The sequence below is a fragment of the Alnus glutinosa genome, chromosome 1, assembly GCF_958979055.1.
Source record: "Alnus glutinosa chromosome 1, dhAlnGlut1.1, whole genome shotgun sequence".
Lineage (NCBI taxonomy): Eukaryota > Viridiplantae > Streptophyta > Magnoliopsida > Fagales > Betulaceae > Alnus > Alnus glutinosa.
The window spans coordinates 33,541,016-33,561,228 of NC_084886.1; the positions used below are offsets into that span (position 1 = coordinate 33,541,016).

Consider the following 20,213-nt stretch of genomic DNA (forward strand, 5'->3'; position numbering starts at 1 on the left):
AAGTTCAGAAGTTAGGACTGCAACAAGAGAGAACCACGGAAGAAGCCACTTCCAAGAACTGAAATCGTTCCAGCACTCGTAATCCTTCTCTATTCCAGCCTCACTCCTGCAATCCCTTATCTTCTTTCCCTTCTTATCTAGGCCTAAACAGAAATAATGCATGAGAAATCTTTCACTTTGTCCCTGCTTTCAGATGCTCAGAAAATGGTCTAAATAAAGTCAAAATACTAGCATGAGATTACTCAAAATGATCTGGCCTCTAAGCTGGTCTAAGCTGAACCTGAAAAGTGTTAAGCATGAGTTGGCATCCAAGCTGGTTCTCAATTCCAATTCCAGCACATGTAGCATAAGATGGTTCTACAGCTGACCCCGTTTCCAAATTGCAAAAGGGACCCCCAAATATTGCACTTCATAACCCATCTCCAAATTGCAAACTAACTCCCATAAGCATTCAAAATTTGAAAATAGGCTGATCTATGTCAAAAAGTTTCTCCCATCAAATAGCAGATGATTTGAGTTCAAAACTAAGGGAAATTGGTTCATCTACCTATGTTGCATAGGTCGGGGTATTACATCTTATGTTGAGTGCTTAAATAAAATAATGATAAGGTACTTCTCCACAAAGGGAAAAATATTCCATCATGTTTCATATTGCAAAACTATTTCTGCTCATTCAAACCAAATGATTGATTTTCTAAGTTCATAATTGGATTATATTCTACAATAAAGCACAAAAAGAAAAGATCAGGCTAAGAGCTCTAAAGACGGAATGAGATGAAAGAATTTTTAAAATTAACATTAATTCTAAATTAGAATTCAGATATTTTGCTATGGTCATAATGCTGATCAACATTTTGATGATAGAGTCCCTTAACGAGAACTTAAATTGAGATACAAAAACTATAGCAAAGTTTTACTAAAGAAAAACTCAAATAAATTTGCTTTTCAAGGAAAATAAAGTAAATGAGTCCTATGCAAGTTCAATTCTTGGATGTATTATATGTCATCGCTAAGATGCTAGTTCCATTTCTACAGGTTACAATCATAAAGGTCAACAATGATGAAGAATTTTGGCCATATAGATCTCTTAGAAAATAAGCCTTATGCATAATTACAAAGGCTTATATAAACATCTTTCTATTTAAATGCATAACCTTCTTTTGCTACTTCAACATAAAGTAAATCTAAGGACACATTGGCTACTGTGAGCTCTTATGCCAACAAAAATTCTGTCACTATCTTTATGGCAGATCTGTAGATGCTTGCTTAGTACATAAATATAAGACGCTCTGCAGCTCTCTATTGGTGCTTCCTCCAGCTCATCCATCTGACAAGGGTTAGAAATTTGATCAGCTTGAGACAAGAAGATTGACTCGAGGTTACTTCCATAAAACTATGGCCGAGATGGTCTACTTATCCCAGTTTAAAAAAGCAATATTTGTTGCAAATAACTTGTTCAGCCCTCAAAAGCATAATCAGATAAAAAGGTGAATAAAACTAAGTAAGTCCATTTCCATTTGTGTTGCTGAAAATAATTATCATGAACAACAACAACACCCACCCCCCCCCCCCCCCCCCCCCCCCCCCCACCCACCCCCCCAAAAAAAAAGAACAAAGTAAAGGAAACCAAATGATGCAGTAACATTTCAAATGTCTAGAACTGATCCAAAACCATCAATTTGGCAATGGATCGAATTTTTCAAATACTCTGTATAAAACACAATATAATCATTGAATTTCCATGCAATATCTGCATACACTCAGTTTTGTACTCAACCCAACTAATTTGAGGTAGGCTCTATGGATCCTCGTCAGTTATTAAGGTTGGCCACATGTACTTTTTATTTTTTGACATTCTATCCAAAATTGTACTCTTTGTCGCTTACCTAACGTATCTATCTTCAAGCTACCCATTTTATTAAAAGCCTCCTCCAACTTCTTCTCACCTCTGTCAACTTGAATTAAATAACTTTTTTTCACTAGTGTATTAATCTGTCCCCGTCGCACAAGCTAAAACCATCTTGAGCAACTTCTCTTTTCTTCCCTTCAATAGGAGTCATTCCTACCTTTGAACAGATGACTTCATTCTCCATGAACATCTTCTTTCTTAACAGTCCAACATTTAGGGTCATAGAGCATAGAGGGCCAAATTCCGTATGTCTTAGTGCTTTGTGTCTTAGGCGAGGGTGGCATTCTTTGTATGGACAACAGCGTTATGCAAAATTTTGACACATGACAATCTGCGAAAGAGGAATGTCGTGGTGATTGAGTAGTGTTGTATGTGTAAAAAGAATGTGGAGTCCATTGAACATTTGTTATTTCATTGCGAAGTTCCTCGCGATTTATGGAGTTACATTCTTATTTTATTTGGAGTAGAGTGGGTTATGCTGTGAAGGGTGCTGGAATTATTAGCTAGCTGGGGAACTTCGTTTGGGTGTGGTCCAGCAAAGGAAGTTTGTCGATTAGTTCCGTTGTGTTTAATGTGGTGTCTTTGGCGAGAGCGGAATGCGCGAAAATTTAAAGGTGTTGAGACATCAATATTGGAGCTACAGAAGCGTTTGCTTGACACATTATATGTTTGGATAGCGGCTCATCATAGTTTGAGTATTTTTACTTATGCAGATTTTTAAATTTATTTTATGTTCTTTCATTTTAGGGGTTCTCTTGTATACTCCCTGCGTATTAGGGTTGCGCCCCTATGCACCTTATTATTGAATTGACATTACTTATCAAAAAAAAAAAAAAAACTATCTAAACAGCCAATCCCAATCTTGGAGAAAGGAGGGTTGCGGTAGGTTGACGGCAAACATAAAGTTTAGTCACTTTCCAATAATGGAAACATGTACCCAGCTCTATAATTTGGAAAAAATAGGGCTTGTTTGACAATGCGTTTTAGTTTTGCTTTTTTCCTTTTAACAAAAAAAGCAAAAGTATTAACAAACAACTCAAAACACAAAATACTCACAAAACACTCAAAACTACGTTCACATTTATGTCATAGCAAAACTAAAAAGCAAAAACACCCTCTAAAAAGCATTATCAAACAAACCCAAAATCTTTAGGCAAACAAAATTGAGGCCAAATAAATAAAAATGAAAAACAAGCACGACTAACAATCTAAAGACAGGGTACTCACTCCATATGTAGAAGTTATCTGTGGTCTGAGACCTTTTTCCTTTTGGCTTCAAACTCCCTTAGATTGTCAAAAACTAATTGAACTTTTGTCGATAGGTGCTCATTATGGTCTTCAACATCTTTCATAAATGTAAGTAGTTGCTCTCTATATGCTGCACTTAACCTCTTCTTAGCTCGCAGTTCCGCCGATAATTCCAGAATTTTCCTATCCTTCTCATCCTTGAAAATGGATTAAAAAGAAAAAAGATACATATTAATGAGATGGAAGTACAATGGATTAAAATGGTATGGAGCAAATAATATTAACCACGCAAGTAGAAGATTATTTTCTAAACCCAATGGACTTAGAAAATCCCAAAACAACCCTTTTGTTAAGTTCTCTCTTCTCTCTCTCTCATCTCTCTTTGTTTGTATGAAATGAAGTAAGGAACATTACTGCTTCAGTAACTTACAATTATCTCTTCAGAAAAAAGAAAAAAGAAAAATCTTACATTGATGATTGAACGAGATTGTACCGGAGTTAAAAAAATTCCTATTTGTTAAAAATGGGGTTCTCGAGTAGCTGGTCGGTGGAAGCTAAAGAGTTTGAAGTGGTGGTAGTAGGAGGGGACTCAGGGGTTCGAATCAGGGAGAGTTGTAAGGGTAGAAATAGGTCGATCTTGCTGGATAGATCTGAGTTAGCCTGGTTACTAAAAACTTTCGAGTCTTTGGTGTGCGTGGCTGACTCTCGGGTGTTTTGGGATTAGTCTCGGCATGGATTCCCGCGGATCATAGCGCAACGGCATTTTAACAGACATGGTGGATTCATGGTTATTGAAGAATTTAATGGTGATCGGAGGAAGGACTCGATCTTCATCCCGGAGGGAAGAGCCGGCCAAGGCTGGAAGTGCTTTCGAGAGGAATTGCGCCTGGTTTCTGAGTATTTCAGAGCTGGGTCCAGAGCCAGGGAGGTTGACTCGGAGCTTCCCGCGAATCCTAGAGGGAGGAGAAGCTATGCAGAGGCGTTGGCCAAGACAACATCCTCGCTGGAAGCGCCTTTTGGAGATTTTACCGGCCCAGTAGCTAGAGTGCCGAGATGGGTAAGAGAATGCTCAGAGGGGAATAAAGTTTATCATAATCTGGCGAAGAGTGATGCTTTTTGTATGGCGAAAGATCATCACACCATGGAGCCTTTTCCGGCGAAGCAGTTCTGTGCTGAGGAGAAGAAGAACCATGCATGGGTTCCTGTGAATCGGCAACGTGTGCCCATGCAGACGGTCCAGAAGGTCCTGGCGAGGAAAGGAACAGCGGCGGGTGAGAAAGCTCCGGCTCTAGATTCGGCCACGACTTCGGCTCAAGCTGGACTCTCTGGTGCTTTGGGAAGGTCGTCTGTCACTAGGCATGGTGTAGCTGAAGCTAAGTTTCTCCCTACAGCATGCAACAGCCATTCTGGTGAAAGCCTCGATGTGGGTGCCTTCAGAGAGTCGTTAGAAAGGATGCAAAAGGAAATTGAGTTTTGTCTGAAGGGATTGGCCATGGTTGCTGGTGGGGGTCTGGATCGTGCATCTTCATCTAGGGCCCGGGCGGTGGGCTTCAAAGTGGCTCGGCCCAAATCCAAATCCAAGCCCAGATCGAAAACTGTTGGCGTAACCAAATCAGCCAGGGCCTCTAAAGGAAAAGGCATCTTGGACTGTCCGGACCAGCCTTTGGAGTGGAGAGCTAAGGAGGGTCCAGGCTCCCGCCCCCCTTGGGCCCCTGCGAGTTCAGCTCCTCTTCTTCGGACTGATTCGATTCCGGGCCTGGACGCCGGGATATTCACGCCAGGTGCGTCTTCCTCAACGGGGGCTCCGTCTCTGGGACTAGTCGCCAGCATCTCGTCTCTCGACGACCAGCATCGTTCGCCGGTGAGGGCTTCATCTGCGCTGGGTTCGTTAGGCATAGATCCAGCCGCACGGGGGAATGTTTCTCAGAAGAATCCTCAGAGCCTAGTCGCTGGCTCTCTGACTCATTCTTCTCCGGGTTTAGTTACCGGGCAACTCCAAGGACAATCTAGGCTCCTGGAAAGGTGCTTCTCGCCCCTTAGTAGCTCTGAGTTGCAGGTGGAGGTAGAGACGGTGCTGCTGGAGGAACCGGGTCAGCGGAGGGAGGGGGAGCTGATAGTGGGGTTCGGTGCAGCAGGGGAACATCTATTTTCAGAGCAGGTGCAGTTGAACTGTAGTGAAATACCTGTCCTGTGTTTAGAGGGTGGTCTTGTGAGGGTGAAGGACTCGGCACTTTCTCAGTGGAGAAGTGTTAATGTTCTGAATGTGCCCCGGGAGGTGGCAGGGTATGAGCTTTGGCATCAACCGTTGGTGGATATGGCGATTGTTCCTTGCTTTGACAGGGTTGGAGGGGAGGGTTGTGAGTGGTTGGGGGGGCCAGTTGTGGAATCAGAGTCCTCTGGTCTGCAGGTTGGATTGTTGGGTGAGGCATCCAGAAGCAATACTCCCAGGGGTGCTAGTTTGGTGGAGTTCAAGGAGGGGGAAGGGGCAGATGATGTGGGTTCTCCTCTCAATGCTTACTCTCCAGCCTTGGGAGGTTTGGGGTATTCGGAGTGGGTGATGCAGAGTGCTAACGAGATTTATCCCATTGTAGGGATGACGTTTGTGGGGCATAAATTGCAATTGTTAGCTTTTCTGACTTGTATAGAAGAGGAGAGCAAAGAGGAGCGTTGCATGGGTAAAGGACGCTCGAAGGGTATGAGGGAGATTAAGAATTTGGAGAGCTCTATAAACTATGATGCTAAAGGTTCTGGATTGATTAGCGGTAAAAGGAGGGCAAGGGGGCTAGTAGTAGTGCCATGAAGCCGAAGATTCTCTCTTGGAACGTAAGGGGGCTGAATAATAGGAGTAAACGCTTAAAGATTTGCAATTTGCTCAGAGATTGGAAGGTGGATATTATTTGCCTCCAAGAAACAAAAGTTAAGGATCCTTCTAGAAATTTTGTGCGTAGTCTTTGGGGGTGTAATTATGTGGATTGGTGTTGTTTGGATGCTAGTGGGGATTCAGGGGGTATCCTTATCTTGTGGGATAAGAGGGTGGTGGAAAAGGTGGATGTGTGCGTAGGGGTTTTTACACTTGCAGTTTCCTTTAGGAATGTTGATGATCATTTTGAGCGGGGTTTTGTGGGCGTGTATAGTCCGAATTTCAGGATTGAACGGAGGGGTCTTTGGGATGAGCTGGCTGGGATCCTGAGTTGGTGGAGCTTGCCTTGGTGTATAGGGGGAGATTTCAACATTACTAGGTTCCCTAGTGAAAGATCTGGAGATGGTAGTGTGTCTGCCATGAGGGACTTTTGTGATTTTATCTCTGAGCAGGGTCTTATGGATTTTCCGCTCGTTGGAGGTTCTTATACGTGGTCGATTTCCTGTGATCCTCCTGTTTGGTCCAGAATTGATCGTTTTCTTGTCTCTCCTGATTGGGAAGATAGATTTCCTGAGGCGTCTCAGAAGAGGCTTCCCCGCCTTTACTCTGACCATTTTCCTATTCTCCTCGATTGTGCTAACTCTACTTCAAGAAGTAGGCCGTTTAAGTTTGAGAATATGTGGCTCAAGGTGGATGGTTTTGTGGGGTTGGTGAAACAATGGTGGGATTCACACTCTTTTCATGGCTCTCCTAGCTTTGTGTTTGCATGTAAACTAAAGGCCCTCAAATCTAATTTGAAGACTTGGAATGTAGAGGCCTTTGGTAATGTGGAGAGAAACAAGAGAAAGCTTCTTGAGGAGCTTCAGGCGTTTGATTCAGTAGAAGGTAGTAGGGCTTTGGGTGAGGGGGAAATTCAAAAGAAGCTGGAAATTGTCAGTGAGATGGAGAGATGCTCACTGTTGGAGGAGGTCTGCTGGAGGCAAAAGTCCAGGGTGACGTGGTTGAAAGAAGGAGATAAATGTACAAAATTCTTCCATTCTATAGCCAATTCAAACAGAAGGTACAACTCTATTGATTCCTTATTGATTGGAGATTCCATTTCTTCTAATCCGGCAGAGATAGGTGAGCATGTGGTTCAGTTCTATCAAGATCTCTTCTCTGAGAAGCACAGTTGGAGGCCTCGGTTGGATGATCTTTCCTTTGATGCTAGTTTAGAGTCAGGAGCAAGGTGGTTGGAGAGAGCCTTTGAGGAGGAGGAAGTTAGAAAGGTAGTGTTTGATTTTAATGGCGACAAAGCGCCAGGTCCGGATGGCTTCACTATGGCCTTTTTTCAAGCTTGTTGGGAGGTTTTGCGCTTGGACATTATGGAGGTTTTTTCTGAGTTTCATGCTAGAGAAGTATTTGAGAAGAGTCTGAATGCTTCGTTTATTGCTCTTATTCCTAAGACTCCAGGAGCTTTGTCTCTCAAAGATTTCCGGTCCTTAAGCCTTGTAGGAGGTATCTATAAGATTATTGCTAAAGTTTTGGCTAACAGATTGAAGACGGTAATGGACAAGGTTATCTCCAAATCTCAGAGTGCTTTCATTAAAGGGAGGCAGATTCTTGATCCAATCATTATTGCGAATGAATGCCTTGTTAGTCGTATTAAATCAAGGGAGCCGGGAGTCGTTTGCAAAATGGATTTAGAAAAAGCTTATGATCGCGTTAATTGGGATTTTCAATTGTATATGTTGAGGAGAGATGCGGCTTTGAGGGTAAATGGTGTTCGTGGATAGCTCATTACATTTCTTCTGCAAAGTTTTCGATGCTAGTTAACGGCTCGCCTAACGGCTTTTTCAGTAACTCTCGAGGCCTAAGGCAAGGAGACCCTTTGTCTCCCCTTTTGTTTGTGTTTGTTATGGAGGCGCTGAGTCGTATGATTACTGCGGTGGTGAGTGGGGGTGTGTTGGATGGTTTCTGAGTGGGCGATGCTTCTTTTTCCCACCTTTTGTTCGCTGATGACACATTGATTTTCTGTGATGCTAGCTCCTCCAAGCTTCGGTCTTTGCGATGTCTCTTGCTCTTATTTGAGGCTGTCTCGGGTCTTAAGGTTAACTTGGCCAAATCCAGTATTATTCCAGTGGGGAATGTCGCCGATGTGGGAAAGTTAGCTGACATTTTGGAGTGTGAAGTTGCTTATTTGCCAGTAATGTATTTGGGTCTTCCTTTGGGGGCTTCTTACAAGTCTACTCGTATTTGGGATGGAGTTATTGAGAAGGTTGAAAAACGGTTGGCTAGTTGGAAAAGGTTATATCTCTCTAAGGGAGGGAGAGTGATCCTTATCAAGAGTACGCTCTCTAACTTACCTACGTACTATATATCTCTGTTCCCTATTCCGGCGAGTGTTGCATCGCGCATTGAGAAGTTACAACGCGATTTTCTTTGGGGTGGAATGGGTGAAGAATTTAAATACCATTTGGTGAGTTGGGAGAAGGTTTGTACTCCAATTTCGAATGGGGGGCTTGGCATTCAAAATTTGGTTATGTTCAACCGCGCATTGCTAGGTAAATGGTTATGGCGCTTTGGCATGGATAGAGATGCTTGGCGGAGAGTCGCGGTGGATTCCAAGTATGGGAGTTTGTGGGGTGGGTGGTGCTCCCGAGAGGTTGCTGGGGCGTTTGGAGTAGGGTTGTGGAAGTTTATAAGGAAAGGTTGGGGAGAATTTCTCCAAATTCCTGAGATATGAGGTGGGGGATAGGATTAGATTTTGGCACGACTTGTGGTGTGGAGATACGATTCTGAAAGAAGTGTTTCCTGATCTCTTTGGCATTGCTCGGGTGAAGGATGCGTCAGTGGCTGATAACTTGGAGAGTTTGGGCGGGTCCATTCAATGGAACGTGAGCTTTGTTAGAGAGGCTCATGATTGGGAAGTCGATGTTTTTGCCTCTTTCTTCCAGGTACTGGACTCTACCAAGGTGAATTTTGAGAGGGCAGATTGTCCTATATGGGTCTCGTCCAAGACAGGTGTGTTCAGGGTGAAGTCTTATTTTGGTTCTATGATGTGTTCTGGAGGTAGTCGGTTCCCATGGAAGAGTGTGTGGCGGTCTCAGGCTCCTCCGAGGGCAGCTTTCTTCACTTGGTTTGCAGCTCTGGGCAGAATTCTTACCTTGGACAATCTCAGGAAGAGGCACATAATTATTGTTGATAGATGCTGTCTTTGCAAGCGGGATGGAGAATCAGTGGACCATATTCTTCTGCATTGTGATGTGGCCTCAGCTCTATGGAACAACATTTTCTCTCGCTTTGGTATTTCTTGGGTCATGCCTAGGAGTGTGCTTGACTTAGTTGCTTATTGGTGGAAGTCTGGGAGATTTGGAAGCGCTACTTCTTGGAAGATGGTGCCTATTTGCCTTTTTTGGTGTATTTGGAGAGAACGAAACCTTAGGTGTTTTGAGAATCTAGAGAGCTCCCTAGAGGAGGTGTTAGAGTTGTTTCTCCATACCTTGTATGTCTGGTCGATGGCTTATTTGTACCCATTATCAATCAGCTTTGCTGAATTTCTTGCTTCTTTTTCGTTTTCTAGTTAGGTGTTTCCTGTTGTATACTTCTAGTGTACGTAGGGGCGCCTTACGCTTTCAATAAAACTATTATTACTTATCAAAAAAGTTTGAGCAGGCTGAAAGTTGAAGTTTATTGAAAACAGCATAGATACTTGAACCTTTATTGGGAAGAAAAAATGCAAAGATAAGATGAAAGCCAGGAGCCATGCATTTTGCAAAGGGTCAAACATCATTGTGGAACCGTCCGAGATCATGCAGAGCTATTGAAAGTCACACACACAATAGAACTTAAGGAAATATAGACCAACATAAAACTCAAATACTAACACTTCAAATTAGCCTTACAGAGAGATGGCATGTTTGCCTATTTGTATAACTGAAGGGGGGAGGGGGGTTTAAACAAAAAGACAATCCTTAATATCCATAAGAAAACCAAACTAAATCTTTGGTGAAGTACTAATGGACTACAAAGTTTGTACTAATGAACTACTTGAAGACATATTGTGGGCCTTGCTTTTCCTAAATCCAGTGCTTACAACTTATAATGAAAATAGTCAAAGATGCTGTTTTTCGTAAAGCCTTAGACTTGATCTGCTGTAACTAACACCGCTATTAATTTTCTAAACTATTCACAATATGATCCGCTAAACATAACATCAACTCCATCTATTCTCTATTGAAATTTAGCAATTGGTTTCAATGAAAATAATTTCACAAAAGACACTTAGGAAAGAATATGACAACTCTCAATCTTGGATGATAGATACATTAGAATAACTTGTTCCTCAAAATTTAGTTGGATACTTGGTGTTTACTAACAAGGTAAAAGATTTATTTGCATTACATTACCTTGGGCCAAAAAGTGGGGACCTGCAGGCAACTTCCTTGGAGTCTTATGACCTTAAAGTAATCCCTTTAAGAAACCCCATTTACTTGGTCTGCTTCTAAACATCATCCTAAGAGCATCCACAATGGCATAGCCAATGTTCTATCTAAAATAACTAACTAAAAGCTGTTTTATCTGTTTTAGCTAATGGCTTTTAAAATGCACCATGCATCCAATTATCTTTTATTTATCTATATCATTTAAATATTCTCTCTTCACTCTTTCTTTATCTTCTTTTTCATTATTTCTTTATTTCTTTTTTTCTTCTTTCTTCAAATGATCATATTTTTTCGCCGGTCATTTTCTAACGGTCTCTTTTTTTCTTTTTCTTTTTTTGATAATAAATCGAGATATCATTAAAAGCATAAGGTGCTCCCATGTACAGAGGAAGTATACAAGAGAAGCTACCTAGATAATAGGGGCAAAAAGAACAAGAAAATCATAATAACTAATCACTACAGGAGAAATTTTGTAGCTGTCCAAAGATACAAAATGTTGAAAAATAAAGATTTTAGCTCCTCCAAAATCCTCTCGCGGTCTTTAAAACACATATCATTCATTTCCCTCCATAGACACCACAAAAGACACAAAGGCATCATCTTCCAAACAACAGCACTATGAGTGTTGCTGGTAGTCCACCAACAAGCAAACAAATCAACTACTTGTCTAGGCATAAACCAAGACAACCCGAATCGTTTAAAGAAGACATTCCAAATGGCACAAGCTACCTCACAATGAAGAAGAAGGTGGTCCACGGACTCCCCATATCTTTTGCACATACTACACCAACCAATCACAATGACGTGCTGCTTCCAAAGATTGTTCATGATAAGGATCTTTGCTAAGGCCGCCTACCACACAAAAAAGGCAATAGTTGTTTTTTCCAAGCGGTCATTTTTTTTAATGGTCATTTTTCTAACGGTCATATTTTTCAAATAGTCATTTTCTAACCGTCGCTTATCCTCCGCAGAGAACAATTCCACATCCATACAAGGTGAGATTACATTAACAAGAGGACCTCTCCTATCCATACCACCCACGTCACACCCATCCATCTCAAAAGATACAACATCTTTCCCCTTATGAACACTAACACTGCCCCTCGCTACTTCTTAGAGGAGGATGATAAAGAAGGAAAAACATATGGCAAAGGAACCTGCTTCCCCCCTTTAACAACAATAGCCCACTTTGAGCGACGAGGAACTGTGATGACACCCAAAGAGCCCATATTGGAGGTAGGGATCTTCCCTGACACTACAGAAGCTAACTTGGACCTCAAGTCATCATTTCTCAAGCAAACAGAATCAATCACAGTACCTTTGCTAGAACCAACTTGCTGAAACAAACAAGGCAACCCTCTTGACCTGCAAACGTTTCCACTAACATCCAAATCGAAGAGCCCGGTGTTGAGGGAGACCAACGCAACCTCATCATCGAAAAAATCCAAAGGAGGGGGGAGAGACAAGTGCTGCGATTGGGCACTCAAAGGCTCCACCTTAGATGGATGACTTTCGATGAGCATATCAGCTCAATGACACTAAAAGGCTCCACCTTGTGATCTCAGCCTTAGATATGGATGCCTATCAGCTCAATGACCATTCTCTACAAGGAAAAAAGGAAATTTTCTGACATCATTTTTGAAAGGATTTGAGCCGGGAGGAGACGTTTACTGACAGCAAGCAAAGGAACAACTCTGGAGATTGAAGAACCATCTCCGACTCGAGGAGAAATCAAGAAATGACAAAATCGATAAATAAACAGATACAGCAACAAGATCAAAAAGAAATTTATTTAGACCAGGCAAAGAACAACAATCAAATAAAAAGGCAGCAAATAAATCACTGTAGAGGAAGGGTTCCCCTGAATAATCCAGCTACTACAGCTCCGTTCATTTTGAGAAATCAATCTCTGACAATGAGCAGTCCAAACCTCAGGCAAGGCCCAAAATTTCCTTCTCATATTCTAATTTTCCTATGATTAAAAAAAAAAAAAAAACATTTGCCTGCCAACCAAAGATAGAAACAGAACATCTTCAGAGACAAAATCCATGATAAAGTTTCTGTGTCATGGTATGGCTCAATCAGATTAAAAAGCTCAAATAAGCTGAAAAACGATAAAGTAGTACTTAAAAATTACCAAAAAGGAAAAATTAACAGAACTACTAGAGGAATTATTCAAAGCAAGACAAGCTTACAAGCGTTCGACGACTCTTTCGCAATTGAACCATCAATGGATGATTATGGTCCCTCACAAATTTCCTAACCACCCATCTCCCAGATTTCTCTCTCTTCAACAGAATCATTGCTGTACAAACCTCTCGCTGCCCACCTTGCTTTCGATTAACAGAAGCCCCTCTACAACCAAGTCCACGGGAGATGATTGACCTATCACGCTCAGACTTTCGGGATGACAATACACGGGTTCCAAATCCTACTCGTTTGGCATACTCATCATAGAATGCTCTGGCAGCTTCTTCTGATTCAAAATGCATACCCACACATGGTTCTTGATTTGTGTCAACAACAACAATACATGTATTTGGTTCCCCTCCAGCAGAAGTTTCCATTCTCCCATTTCCGTCATGCACATCCATATTCCCTGTTGCACCATATAGCAAGTTAACACCATACAAATAATGCACCCTCCAAGCATGCCATTCAACCCAATAACTTTACTACCTAATGTAAAGAGCCAATTTGAACACAATAACTTCAGATATGGATGAACAAGATTAAATGACGGAACTCATAAATCTCAAGTAATCTAGCAGTAAGTTTGTATAAAATGATCAGAAGAATGATTTACTTCACATACCTGCATAGTCAATCTATATATTGAATGTTTGTCGTGTCTAAAGTAGCATACATACGCCAAGTGAGAAGAGGAAAAGGAATTGGTGTCTCTCACATTTCTCATTATGTAGTCCTATAATAAAGCTCAACCGAATTTAATTAAGGAAATGTAAAACATGCAGTTAAATTGAGTTTTATGTTGTCTTGGGCTTCTATTTTTTCCCAAGTATTTCTATACTCCACCCTTTTATCCCCCTTCCATCCTCCAAAAGCTAATGTCGCGTGGTCCCCCAACCAAAAAACTCATTTCCATGCACCAAATGCTATGAGGGACCACGTCACATCAGCTTTTGGAGGATGGAAGGGGGATAAAAGGGTGGAGAATAGAATTACTCATTTTTCCCTCCCTTTCCAGTTCAGGATTTAAGCCAAGACATCACAACTGATTTTAAAGGGAAGAAACAGATAAAGTCTAGAATATGTCATTGTTATAATGTGCTCTTTTTTCCTTTCCCCCTAAAATGAAAAACACAAATAATTCCTTTCATGGTTTTAGTAAAAATATTGGCGAAAATTTGCTCAACAATGAGGTTCCAAACCAATTTTCACATGTTTTGTTAATGTTCTTTCATTAATGCACTCCTGCTCTTCTACCCCCAACCCCCACCCAAAAAAAAAAAAAAAACAAAACAAAACAAAACAAATTTTGGAAATGGAACAAACAGCCAAATGGAGCATTAACAAACTTCCAGCTAAATAAGAAAGAAGTAGGAACCAAAAATCTCGAACCAAATTTAAAAGAAAGAAAAAGACACATTAAATCCATACTCATAAATTAACGTAACCCAAAAAAAAAAAAAAAACAAATTTTGGAAATGGAACAAACAACCAAATGGAGCATTAAATCCATACTCATAAATTAACGTAACCCATTTTGGCTGAGTCCCCAAATGAGAATCGAATCACACAAAGAAACGAACTTGAAGAACCACTGTGAATTTCAGTGTGTACGGATACAGTGAGCTCTGATCAACCGCTAACATTAAATTCTAGGGTTCTAAATCACTTGTAAAATAACCACAAAAGCAAGGAAAGAAAGAGTTTCTAATGGTAAATTATCACGGTAGAAGCAGAAAATTAGAGGATTAAACTTACCTTAATATATTTGAGCTTTTGCTTTGCTTAATATTTGGGTGTGAATGTTATTGTAAAACAGGACTTGGCTTGAGTTTGAAAGAAGAGCGACTCTGCTTTGCTGACATATACGACTATAGAAAGTACTTCTCTTCAGCTCGTTTTATTTTTCTTTTCTTTTTTGGGAAATGCCGGAGTACCCACCAGGATCCCACCAGACCTACGTGGCTTTGATTTTTATTTTTATTTTTTTAAATGTTTTCAGATTTTAGGATTCGGTAATTCTTTTGATCCCTCTCTCTCTCTGCTATTTCACAAAGAGAAAAAGCCAAAAAAACTATTCAGCTTTATAAAGGCAAGAATATTTGTGTTGCAACTCAATGGTATTTCATCCAACCATTTGCATCCAACAAGGTTCATCTGAGGTTGGCGGGGAACAAGTGTCCATGTTCCATTTTGCAAGAGAGCATTAAACTCTGAGTTCATAGCTACTCTCCATTTGGCAGACTGATTTGCTGTTGTGAAGGATGTAGGCTCCTCATTAGGTGGTAGCTTCAAAGTGAGATGGGCTTTTGGTGGAGGGTAGGGAATGGTGCCATCTGTGAAGGCACGGGGTTTGTGAATTTGGCTCTTGGAACGGGTTTGCATGGGGTGAGAGACATGTGGGATAACGGTTGAAATGGGTGGGGGACACGAGTCAATGGGTGGGATGGGTGGATCAATCGAATTGGTTGCATGGGAAGGAGTTGGTGGGGAAACAGAATGTATAGAAGTAGGTTGGGCGGGAAGGAATGGAGGTGTGTGACATGGAGTTGAGGTAGGCGGGACATGTGGAGGTGAGGAAATTGAGAGAGAGGAAAGGAGAGACACAGGTTGACTTAATGAAGAGGGTGCAGGCACAGGGAGATGCTAAAAAGGAAAAGATGTTTCATCAAAAATGACATTGCGGGATATATAGATTCGACCTGTGGGAATATGCAAACAACGACAGCCTTTGTAGTGGAGGCTGTAGCCTAAGAAGACACAGAGTTGAGAACGAAATTCAAGTTTGTGACGGTTGTAGGGTCTAAGGTGAGGCCAACAGGCACATCCAAACACCTTCAAAACATTATAATCGGGAATTTTGTGGAAGAGGAGTTCAAATGGAGACTTGTTGTGAGTGATAGGGGAGGGAAGACGATTAATTAGAAAAGTTGCAGTGAGGAAAGCTTCATCTCAGTATTTGAAAGGCCTCCAAGCAAGGAGAAGCGACGATGTGTCGATGCTTGCATAATGGAACCTTGTTGTTGGTGAGTATGAGGACAGGAGATGCGATGGGAGATCCCTTGTTGGGAGAGAATAGGATTAAGAGATCTGAATTCACCTCCCCAATCTGATTGGATGGATTTTATTTTACGATGAAACAATTTTTCCACATGAGTTTGAAATGGGAGAAAAGTAGATGCTACAGAAGATTTGGTAGCTAAAGGAAAAAGGCATATGAATTTGCTAAAATCATCAATGAAACACACATAATATCGATTTCTATTTATTGAATAAAAGGGAGAAGGCCCACATACATCAGTGAAAACTAATTCCAAAGGGAATTGAGAAACAGAAGGAGAAAATGGAAAATGTAGCTTATGGCTTTTGCCCATACAACATGCAGGGCATATAACAAATGTTTTATTTTTGACAACAGCAAGGTGATGAGCACAAACAACTTGATTGACAATGCAAAGAGAAGGATGACCGAGTCTGCAATGCCAACGATCGAGAGGAGCAGTTCACCCACGAAGGCTAACCGGGGAGGAGGAGGATTATTGGGGAACGTGTAGAGACCATCTTTACTCAAGCCACGAAGGAGGATGTGACCCGTGAGTTGATCCTTGATACAAAAATAAGTTGGATGAAATTCAAAATAAACATGATTGTCACGAGTAAACTGAGAGACAGACAACAAATTTTTCTTTATGTGGGGAACATGTAAGAGATTTTTGAGTAAAAAAGTAGCATTTGGATATGTTAACTGAGAAGAACCAGTGTGGTTAATGAGCAAACCTTGGCCATTGCCTATGTGAAGTTGGTCCGGGCTCGTGTAGGTGTCAGAATGCAGGTTTAGATTGGCCAAATCAGCAGCGACATGGTTAGTAGCTCAGGTGTCGAGATACCAGTTGAGATCAGTGTTGGTGGAAGACGAAGAAGCTACAAAAGCTTGCATATTTTGTGAGTGTTCTTGTTGAAAAGAGTAGTCAAACCTGTGATGACAAGTGAGGGTAGTGTGGCATGATTTGTTGCACACTTGGCAGAGGGGACGAGCAGGATGGCTATTGGGAGAATTGTAGGATCCCCTGCCACAAGAGAATCGGCCACAATAATGAAAGCCATTGGAGGAATTTCGAGAGGAGCCATTAGGGTGAGAAATCCGCGATTCAGTCCTTTAGACTTGTGAGAAAAAGGTCTAGCAAAGGCCACATTAGTCGAGGGAAACAGAGGCTCAACAGAGGATGCATTGTGTTCAAGACACATTTCATGCATGAGGAGGTGAGAATACAGCTCCTCAATTGTCATGGATCCACCCTGTTGGTGACAGAAGTCACAAATGGATCAAATTCTAATCCTAATCCTGCAAGAAGAAAAGATATCAACTCAAAATCATTGAGCGGTTGGCCGGCAGCAGCAAGCGTGTCAATAAGGCCTTTGAATTTCTGGAAGTATTCTGAAATAGAGGAGCCTCCCTTTTTGATTGTAGCAAGTTGGTAGTGGACTTGCATGATACGGGCTCGGGATTGTGAAGAGTAGAGACTTTCGAGGGCACTCCAGACTTCAGTGGCAGTGGAGTAGTCGATGACCTGAGAGATGAGACTCTCTGAAATTGTGGAAACAATGGTACTAAGAACCATTTGATCTTGTTGCATCCATGTAAGGTAAGCTGGGTTTGCCATTGTGGTGGGTGAGTCGGCAGAGGATGAGGGGTTGGGAATGGTTTGTGGTGGAGGAAGGATGGTACCATCAACAAAGCCATATGCATTTTGGCTTTTCAGATATGTCACCATCTGCCACTGCCATGTAAGGTAGTTGTCACAGGTGAGTTGGGCAGTGACACGGTGGGGAAGATTGTTAAATAGGGAGGTAGGTGAAAACTGGATGGTAGAGGAGGTGGGTGCAGTAGGGGCAGCAGTGGTGGAGTTTGATGGAGAAGAGGCCATGGAGGTTGGATCGAAGAAAAAAAAGACGTGGGTCTTATAATAGCTCTGATACCATATAAAGGCAAGAATATTTGTGTTGCAACTCAATGGTATTTCATTGACGTTTACACATATATATACATAGTTTACAAAAGACCGTTACAGTAGCAATCCCATAAAATCAGGTGTGACTTGATTACAAAATATTTGAAATGATTATAGCTTGTTGCTAGCATTCCTTTCTAGTGCAGCTTGATCTTCGGAGGTTTCCTTGCTATTTTGAATTGATATTGCGCAGGTCCTTTCCAAAAGATACTTGCCATGTTGGGCAGCAGGCTTGCTGTCATGAGCTGGTGCCGTGGCTGTGTGAGGAGTAGACATCGTGATATTTGGAGAAGGAGTGATATCAGCTATTGTCTTAATAAGCTTCCAGAGTCTTTTGCGGTCTCCCCCTCTCTCTCTCTCTCTCTCGCCGGAAAAGTCGCCATTTTTGTAGGAAAAAGTCTTCATTTTTCAGCTGGACTCCCTCTCATTCTCGTCGGACTCTCTCTCACTTTTCCCCAAAAAAGGTCTCCATTTTGGCCGGAAAATCTGTCCCTCGCCAGACTCTTTCACTTTTCTTCGAAAAAGGTCTCCAGTTTCACCAGGAAATCTCTACCTCACCGGAAACGCTCCTCCCTCGCAGGAAAATCTCTCCCTTTCCGCCAGAAAATTGCTTTTTTGTTGGTTGAAAAGCAGGACTACGAATTCTTTGGTGGTGGTGGAAGGGGCCAGGGGTCGAGGATGTATAGGATGCTGGTGGGTACCCCAAGATTTCCCATATATCTATTCCTAGCTTTGACAAGAATGTGAGTCAATCGGCTCCCTTTTATTGAGATGGTGTCTCGTTAATGGGTTTTTCCGGGTTTTGAATTTTCTTTCATGGGTATTGATGATTGCGATTGGTTTTGTTGGTTTTTACCTTTTGGGTGTTTTTAGTTATGAAAAAAAAAAATCATTGTATTTCATTTCTCACCTTTCCTTTTCTATATGTTTGTGACATTGGTTTTCATTTTCATTGGGAGGATGATTCAGCAACCATACAAAAAGTAAAAAAGAAAAAGAGGATGATTCAGCTTGTAATTATTTGCTTTTCATGTTTTGTTTAACTTGGTGAGATGTTGAGCTGCATAATATTTGTTTCTTGATATACCATGTAGAAAAAGTTAATTCCTTGTGGAAACAATATGCCTTTACTCTGTATTCGCTTTACCTCTCAATCTTGTGCAGTAAATGTTTTGATTATTTGAAGCAAGAATGATTTAGAGATTCATAGTTTAATATCAACTCAAAAAATAAAGTAATCTCAACTTGCAAGTGATCCATTTTTTGATAAGTAACTTGCATATGATCCATTTCCATTGCAAGGAAGGCACTTTGTGAGATTTTGTATGCTACCATGCTTGCATTTTGGGTGGCTAGCCTAGGAAAGTAAACTATTAAAAGGACATCTTTTTGTTCAATGCCTCCGCATGTTTGTTTCCTTAAATAAAGCTATCGATCAGCTTGACTATTGTTGACTACTAAAAACTGATGTAAGGAGTTGTTGTGTCTGTCATAACGATTACATTTAGCTGTTTAATTGACAATCCCCCTCCCCTCTTTCCTCTTGTATGCACAACTACATTTGTTTATCATCTAATTAAAAAAAGGCAGGTATTTTGTTTTAATTTTTTGTTTCACTTGTGACTCCCAGAGCTTATCTTTGTATCTTGGAGGGATTTCTTCTTTGTGAACTATCCATTTGTTAAGATTTGTTTATGGTTTATGCTAAGAAAAAGCACTGATACTTATTAAGCTATTGTTCATGAACAACCACTATACTACTGCTGCTGCTATGGTTAGTCAATAATGGCTTAAACACTATTCCAAAATGACGATGATGGACCTGAATTTGGTTAGGCTTTTAACTTTTGTATTATTTATCTGAATTCTATATTATTGATTTGATTTGATTTTTTATTTTTTATTTTTTTATTTTTTTTTTTTTGGTAATATGTGATTTAGAGTTGGATGATAAGGAGGATAATGAGCTATAATACAAGATGATAGATGTTCCAAATGATGACGATTCAATCGACGAAGATGGACTTGAATTTGGTTAGGCTTTTAACTTTTGCATTATTTATCTAAACTTTATATTATTGATTTGATTTGATTTTTTTTTTTTTTGACAATATGTGATTAAGAGTTGGATGATAAGGAGGATAATGAGCCACAATAGAAGATGATAGATGTGAATGATAAAGTTGAAGAACCTAAGGAATCAATGATATCTGATTTGTTAGAAGAAGTGGAAGACTATTATAGGAAGTATGGTCAGCAAGTTGGTTTTGATGTGGTAAAAAGAACCAGAAAAAAAGGGAAAGATGGAAGTCCCAAGTATCTAACCCTTACATGTATTCGCCAAGGCAAAACAAAAAAAGGCAAAGGTGATTGTACAAAGACAGTTCCAAAAATAATTAGAACGCAGTGTAAAGTTAGGATTTGTGCAACCTTGTGTGTTGATGGAAAATAGTTTTTGAGTTATGTTGTGGTGGAGCATAATCATTGTTTAAGCCCAGAAAAATCATGGTCAAGTATTTTTTTGATTGTAACATAATTAAGTTATTCTCTAGATGACCGACTTTTTGTAGAGG

General features: G+C 40.8%; 1 protein-coding gene across 3 annotated transcripts; it reads right to left on the reverse strand.

Annotated features, from left to right (window-relative positions):
- Positions 1–911: 911 nt before the first annotated feature.
- Positions 912–14,516, reverse strand: LOC133878845 (protein FAR1-RELATED SEQUENCE 5-like). Of its 3 annotated transcripts, XM_062317396.1 has the most exons (5): positions 14,390–14,440; positions 13,257–13,367; positions 12,637–13,040; positions 3,137–3,354; positions 912–1,327 (listed from the first exon to the last, which is right to left on the reverse strand). In XM_062317396.1, exons 3-4 carry the CDS (start codon positions 13,033–13,035, stop codon positions 3,151–3,153), a joined length of 603 nt encoding a protein of 200 aa, XP_062173380.1. In that variant the 5' UTR covers positions 13,036–13,040; positions 13,257–13,367; positions 14,390–14,440; the 3' UTR covers positions 912–1,327; positions 3,137–3,150. The 3 variants fall into 3 exon arrangements, with proteins under 3 accessions (XP_062173380.1, XP_062173388.1, XP_062173394.1); XM_062317404.1 differs by lacking the exon at positions 13,257–13,367 and having other exon boundaries at positions 14,390–14,516; XM_062317410.1 differs by lacking the exon at positions 3,137–3,354 and having other exon boundaries at positions 14,390–14,467.
- Between the last annotated feature and the right edge of the window lie 5,697 nt (positions 14,517–20,213).

What these genes read in the sequence shown, in the direction of transcription:
- LOC133878845 (XM_062317404.1), bottom strand. Translation starts at nt 13,035, where the DNA reads ATGGATGTGCATGACGGAAATGGGAGAATGGAAACTTCTGCTGGAGGG. An exon ending in GAAAGAGTCGTCGAACGCTT is followed by an intron (nt 3,355 to 12,636) that starts GTAAGCTTGTCT and finishes TCCATTTTCAAG; the next exon opens with GATGAGAAGGATAGGAAAAT.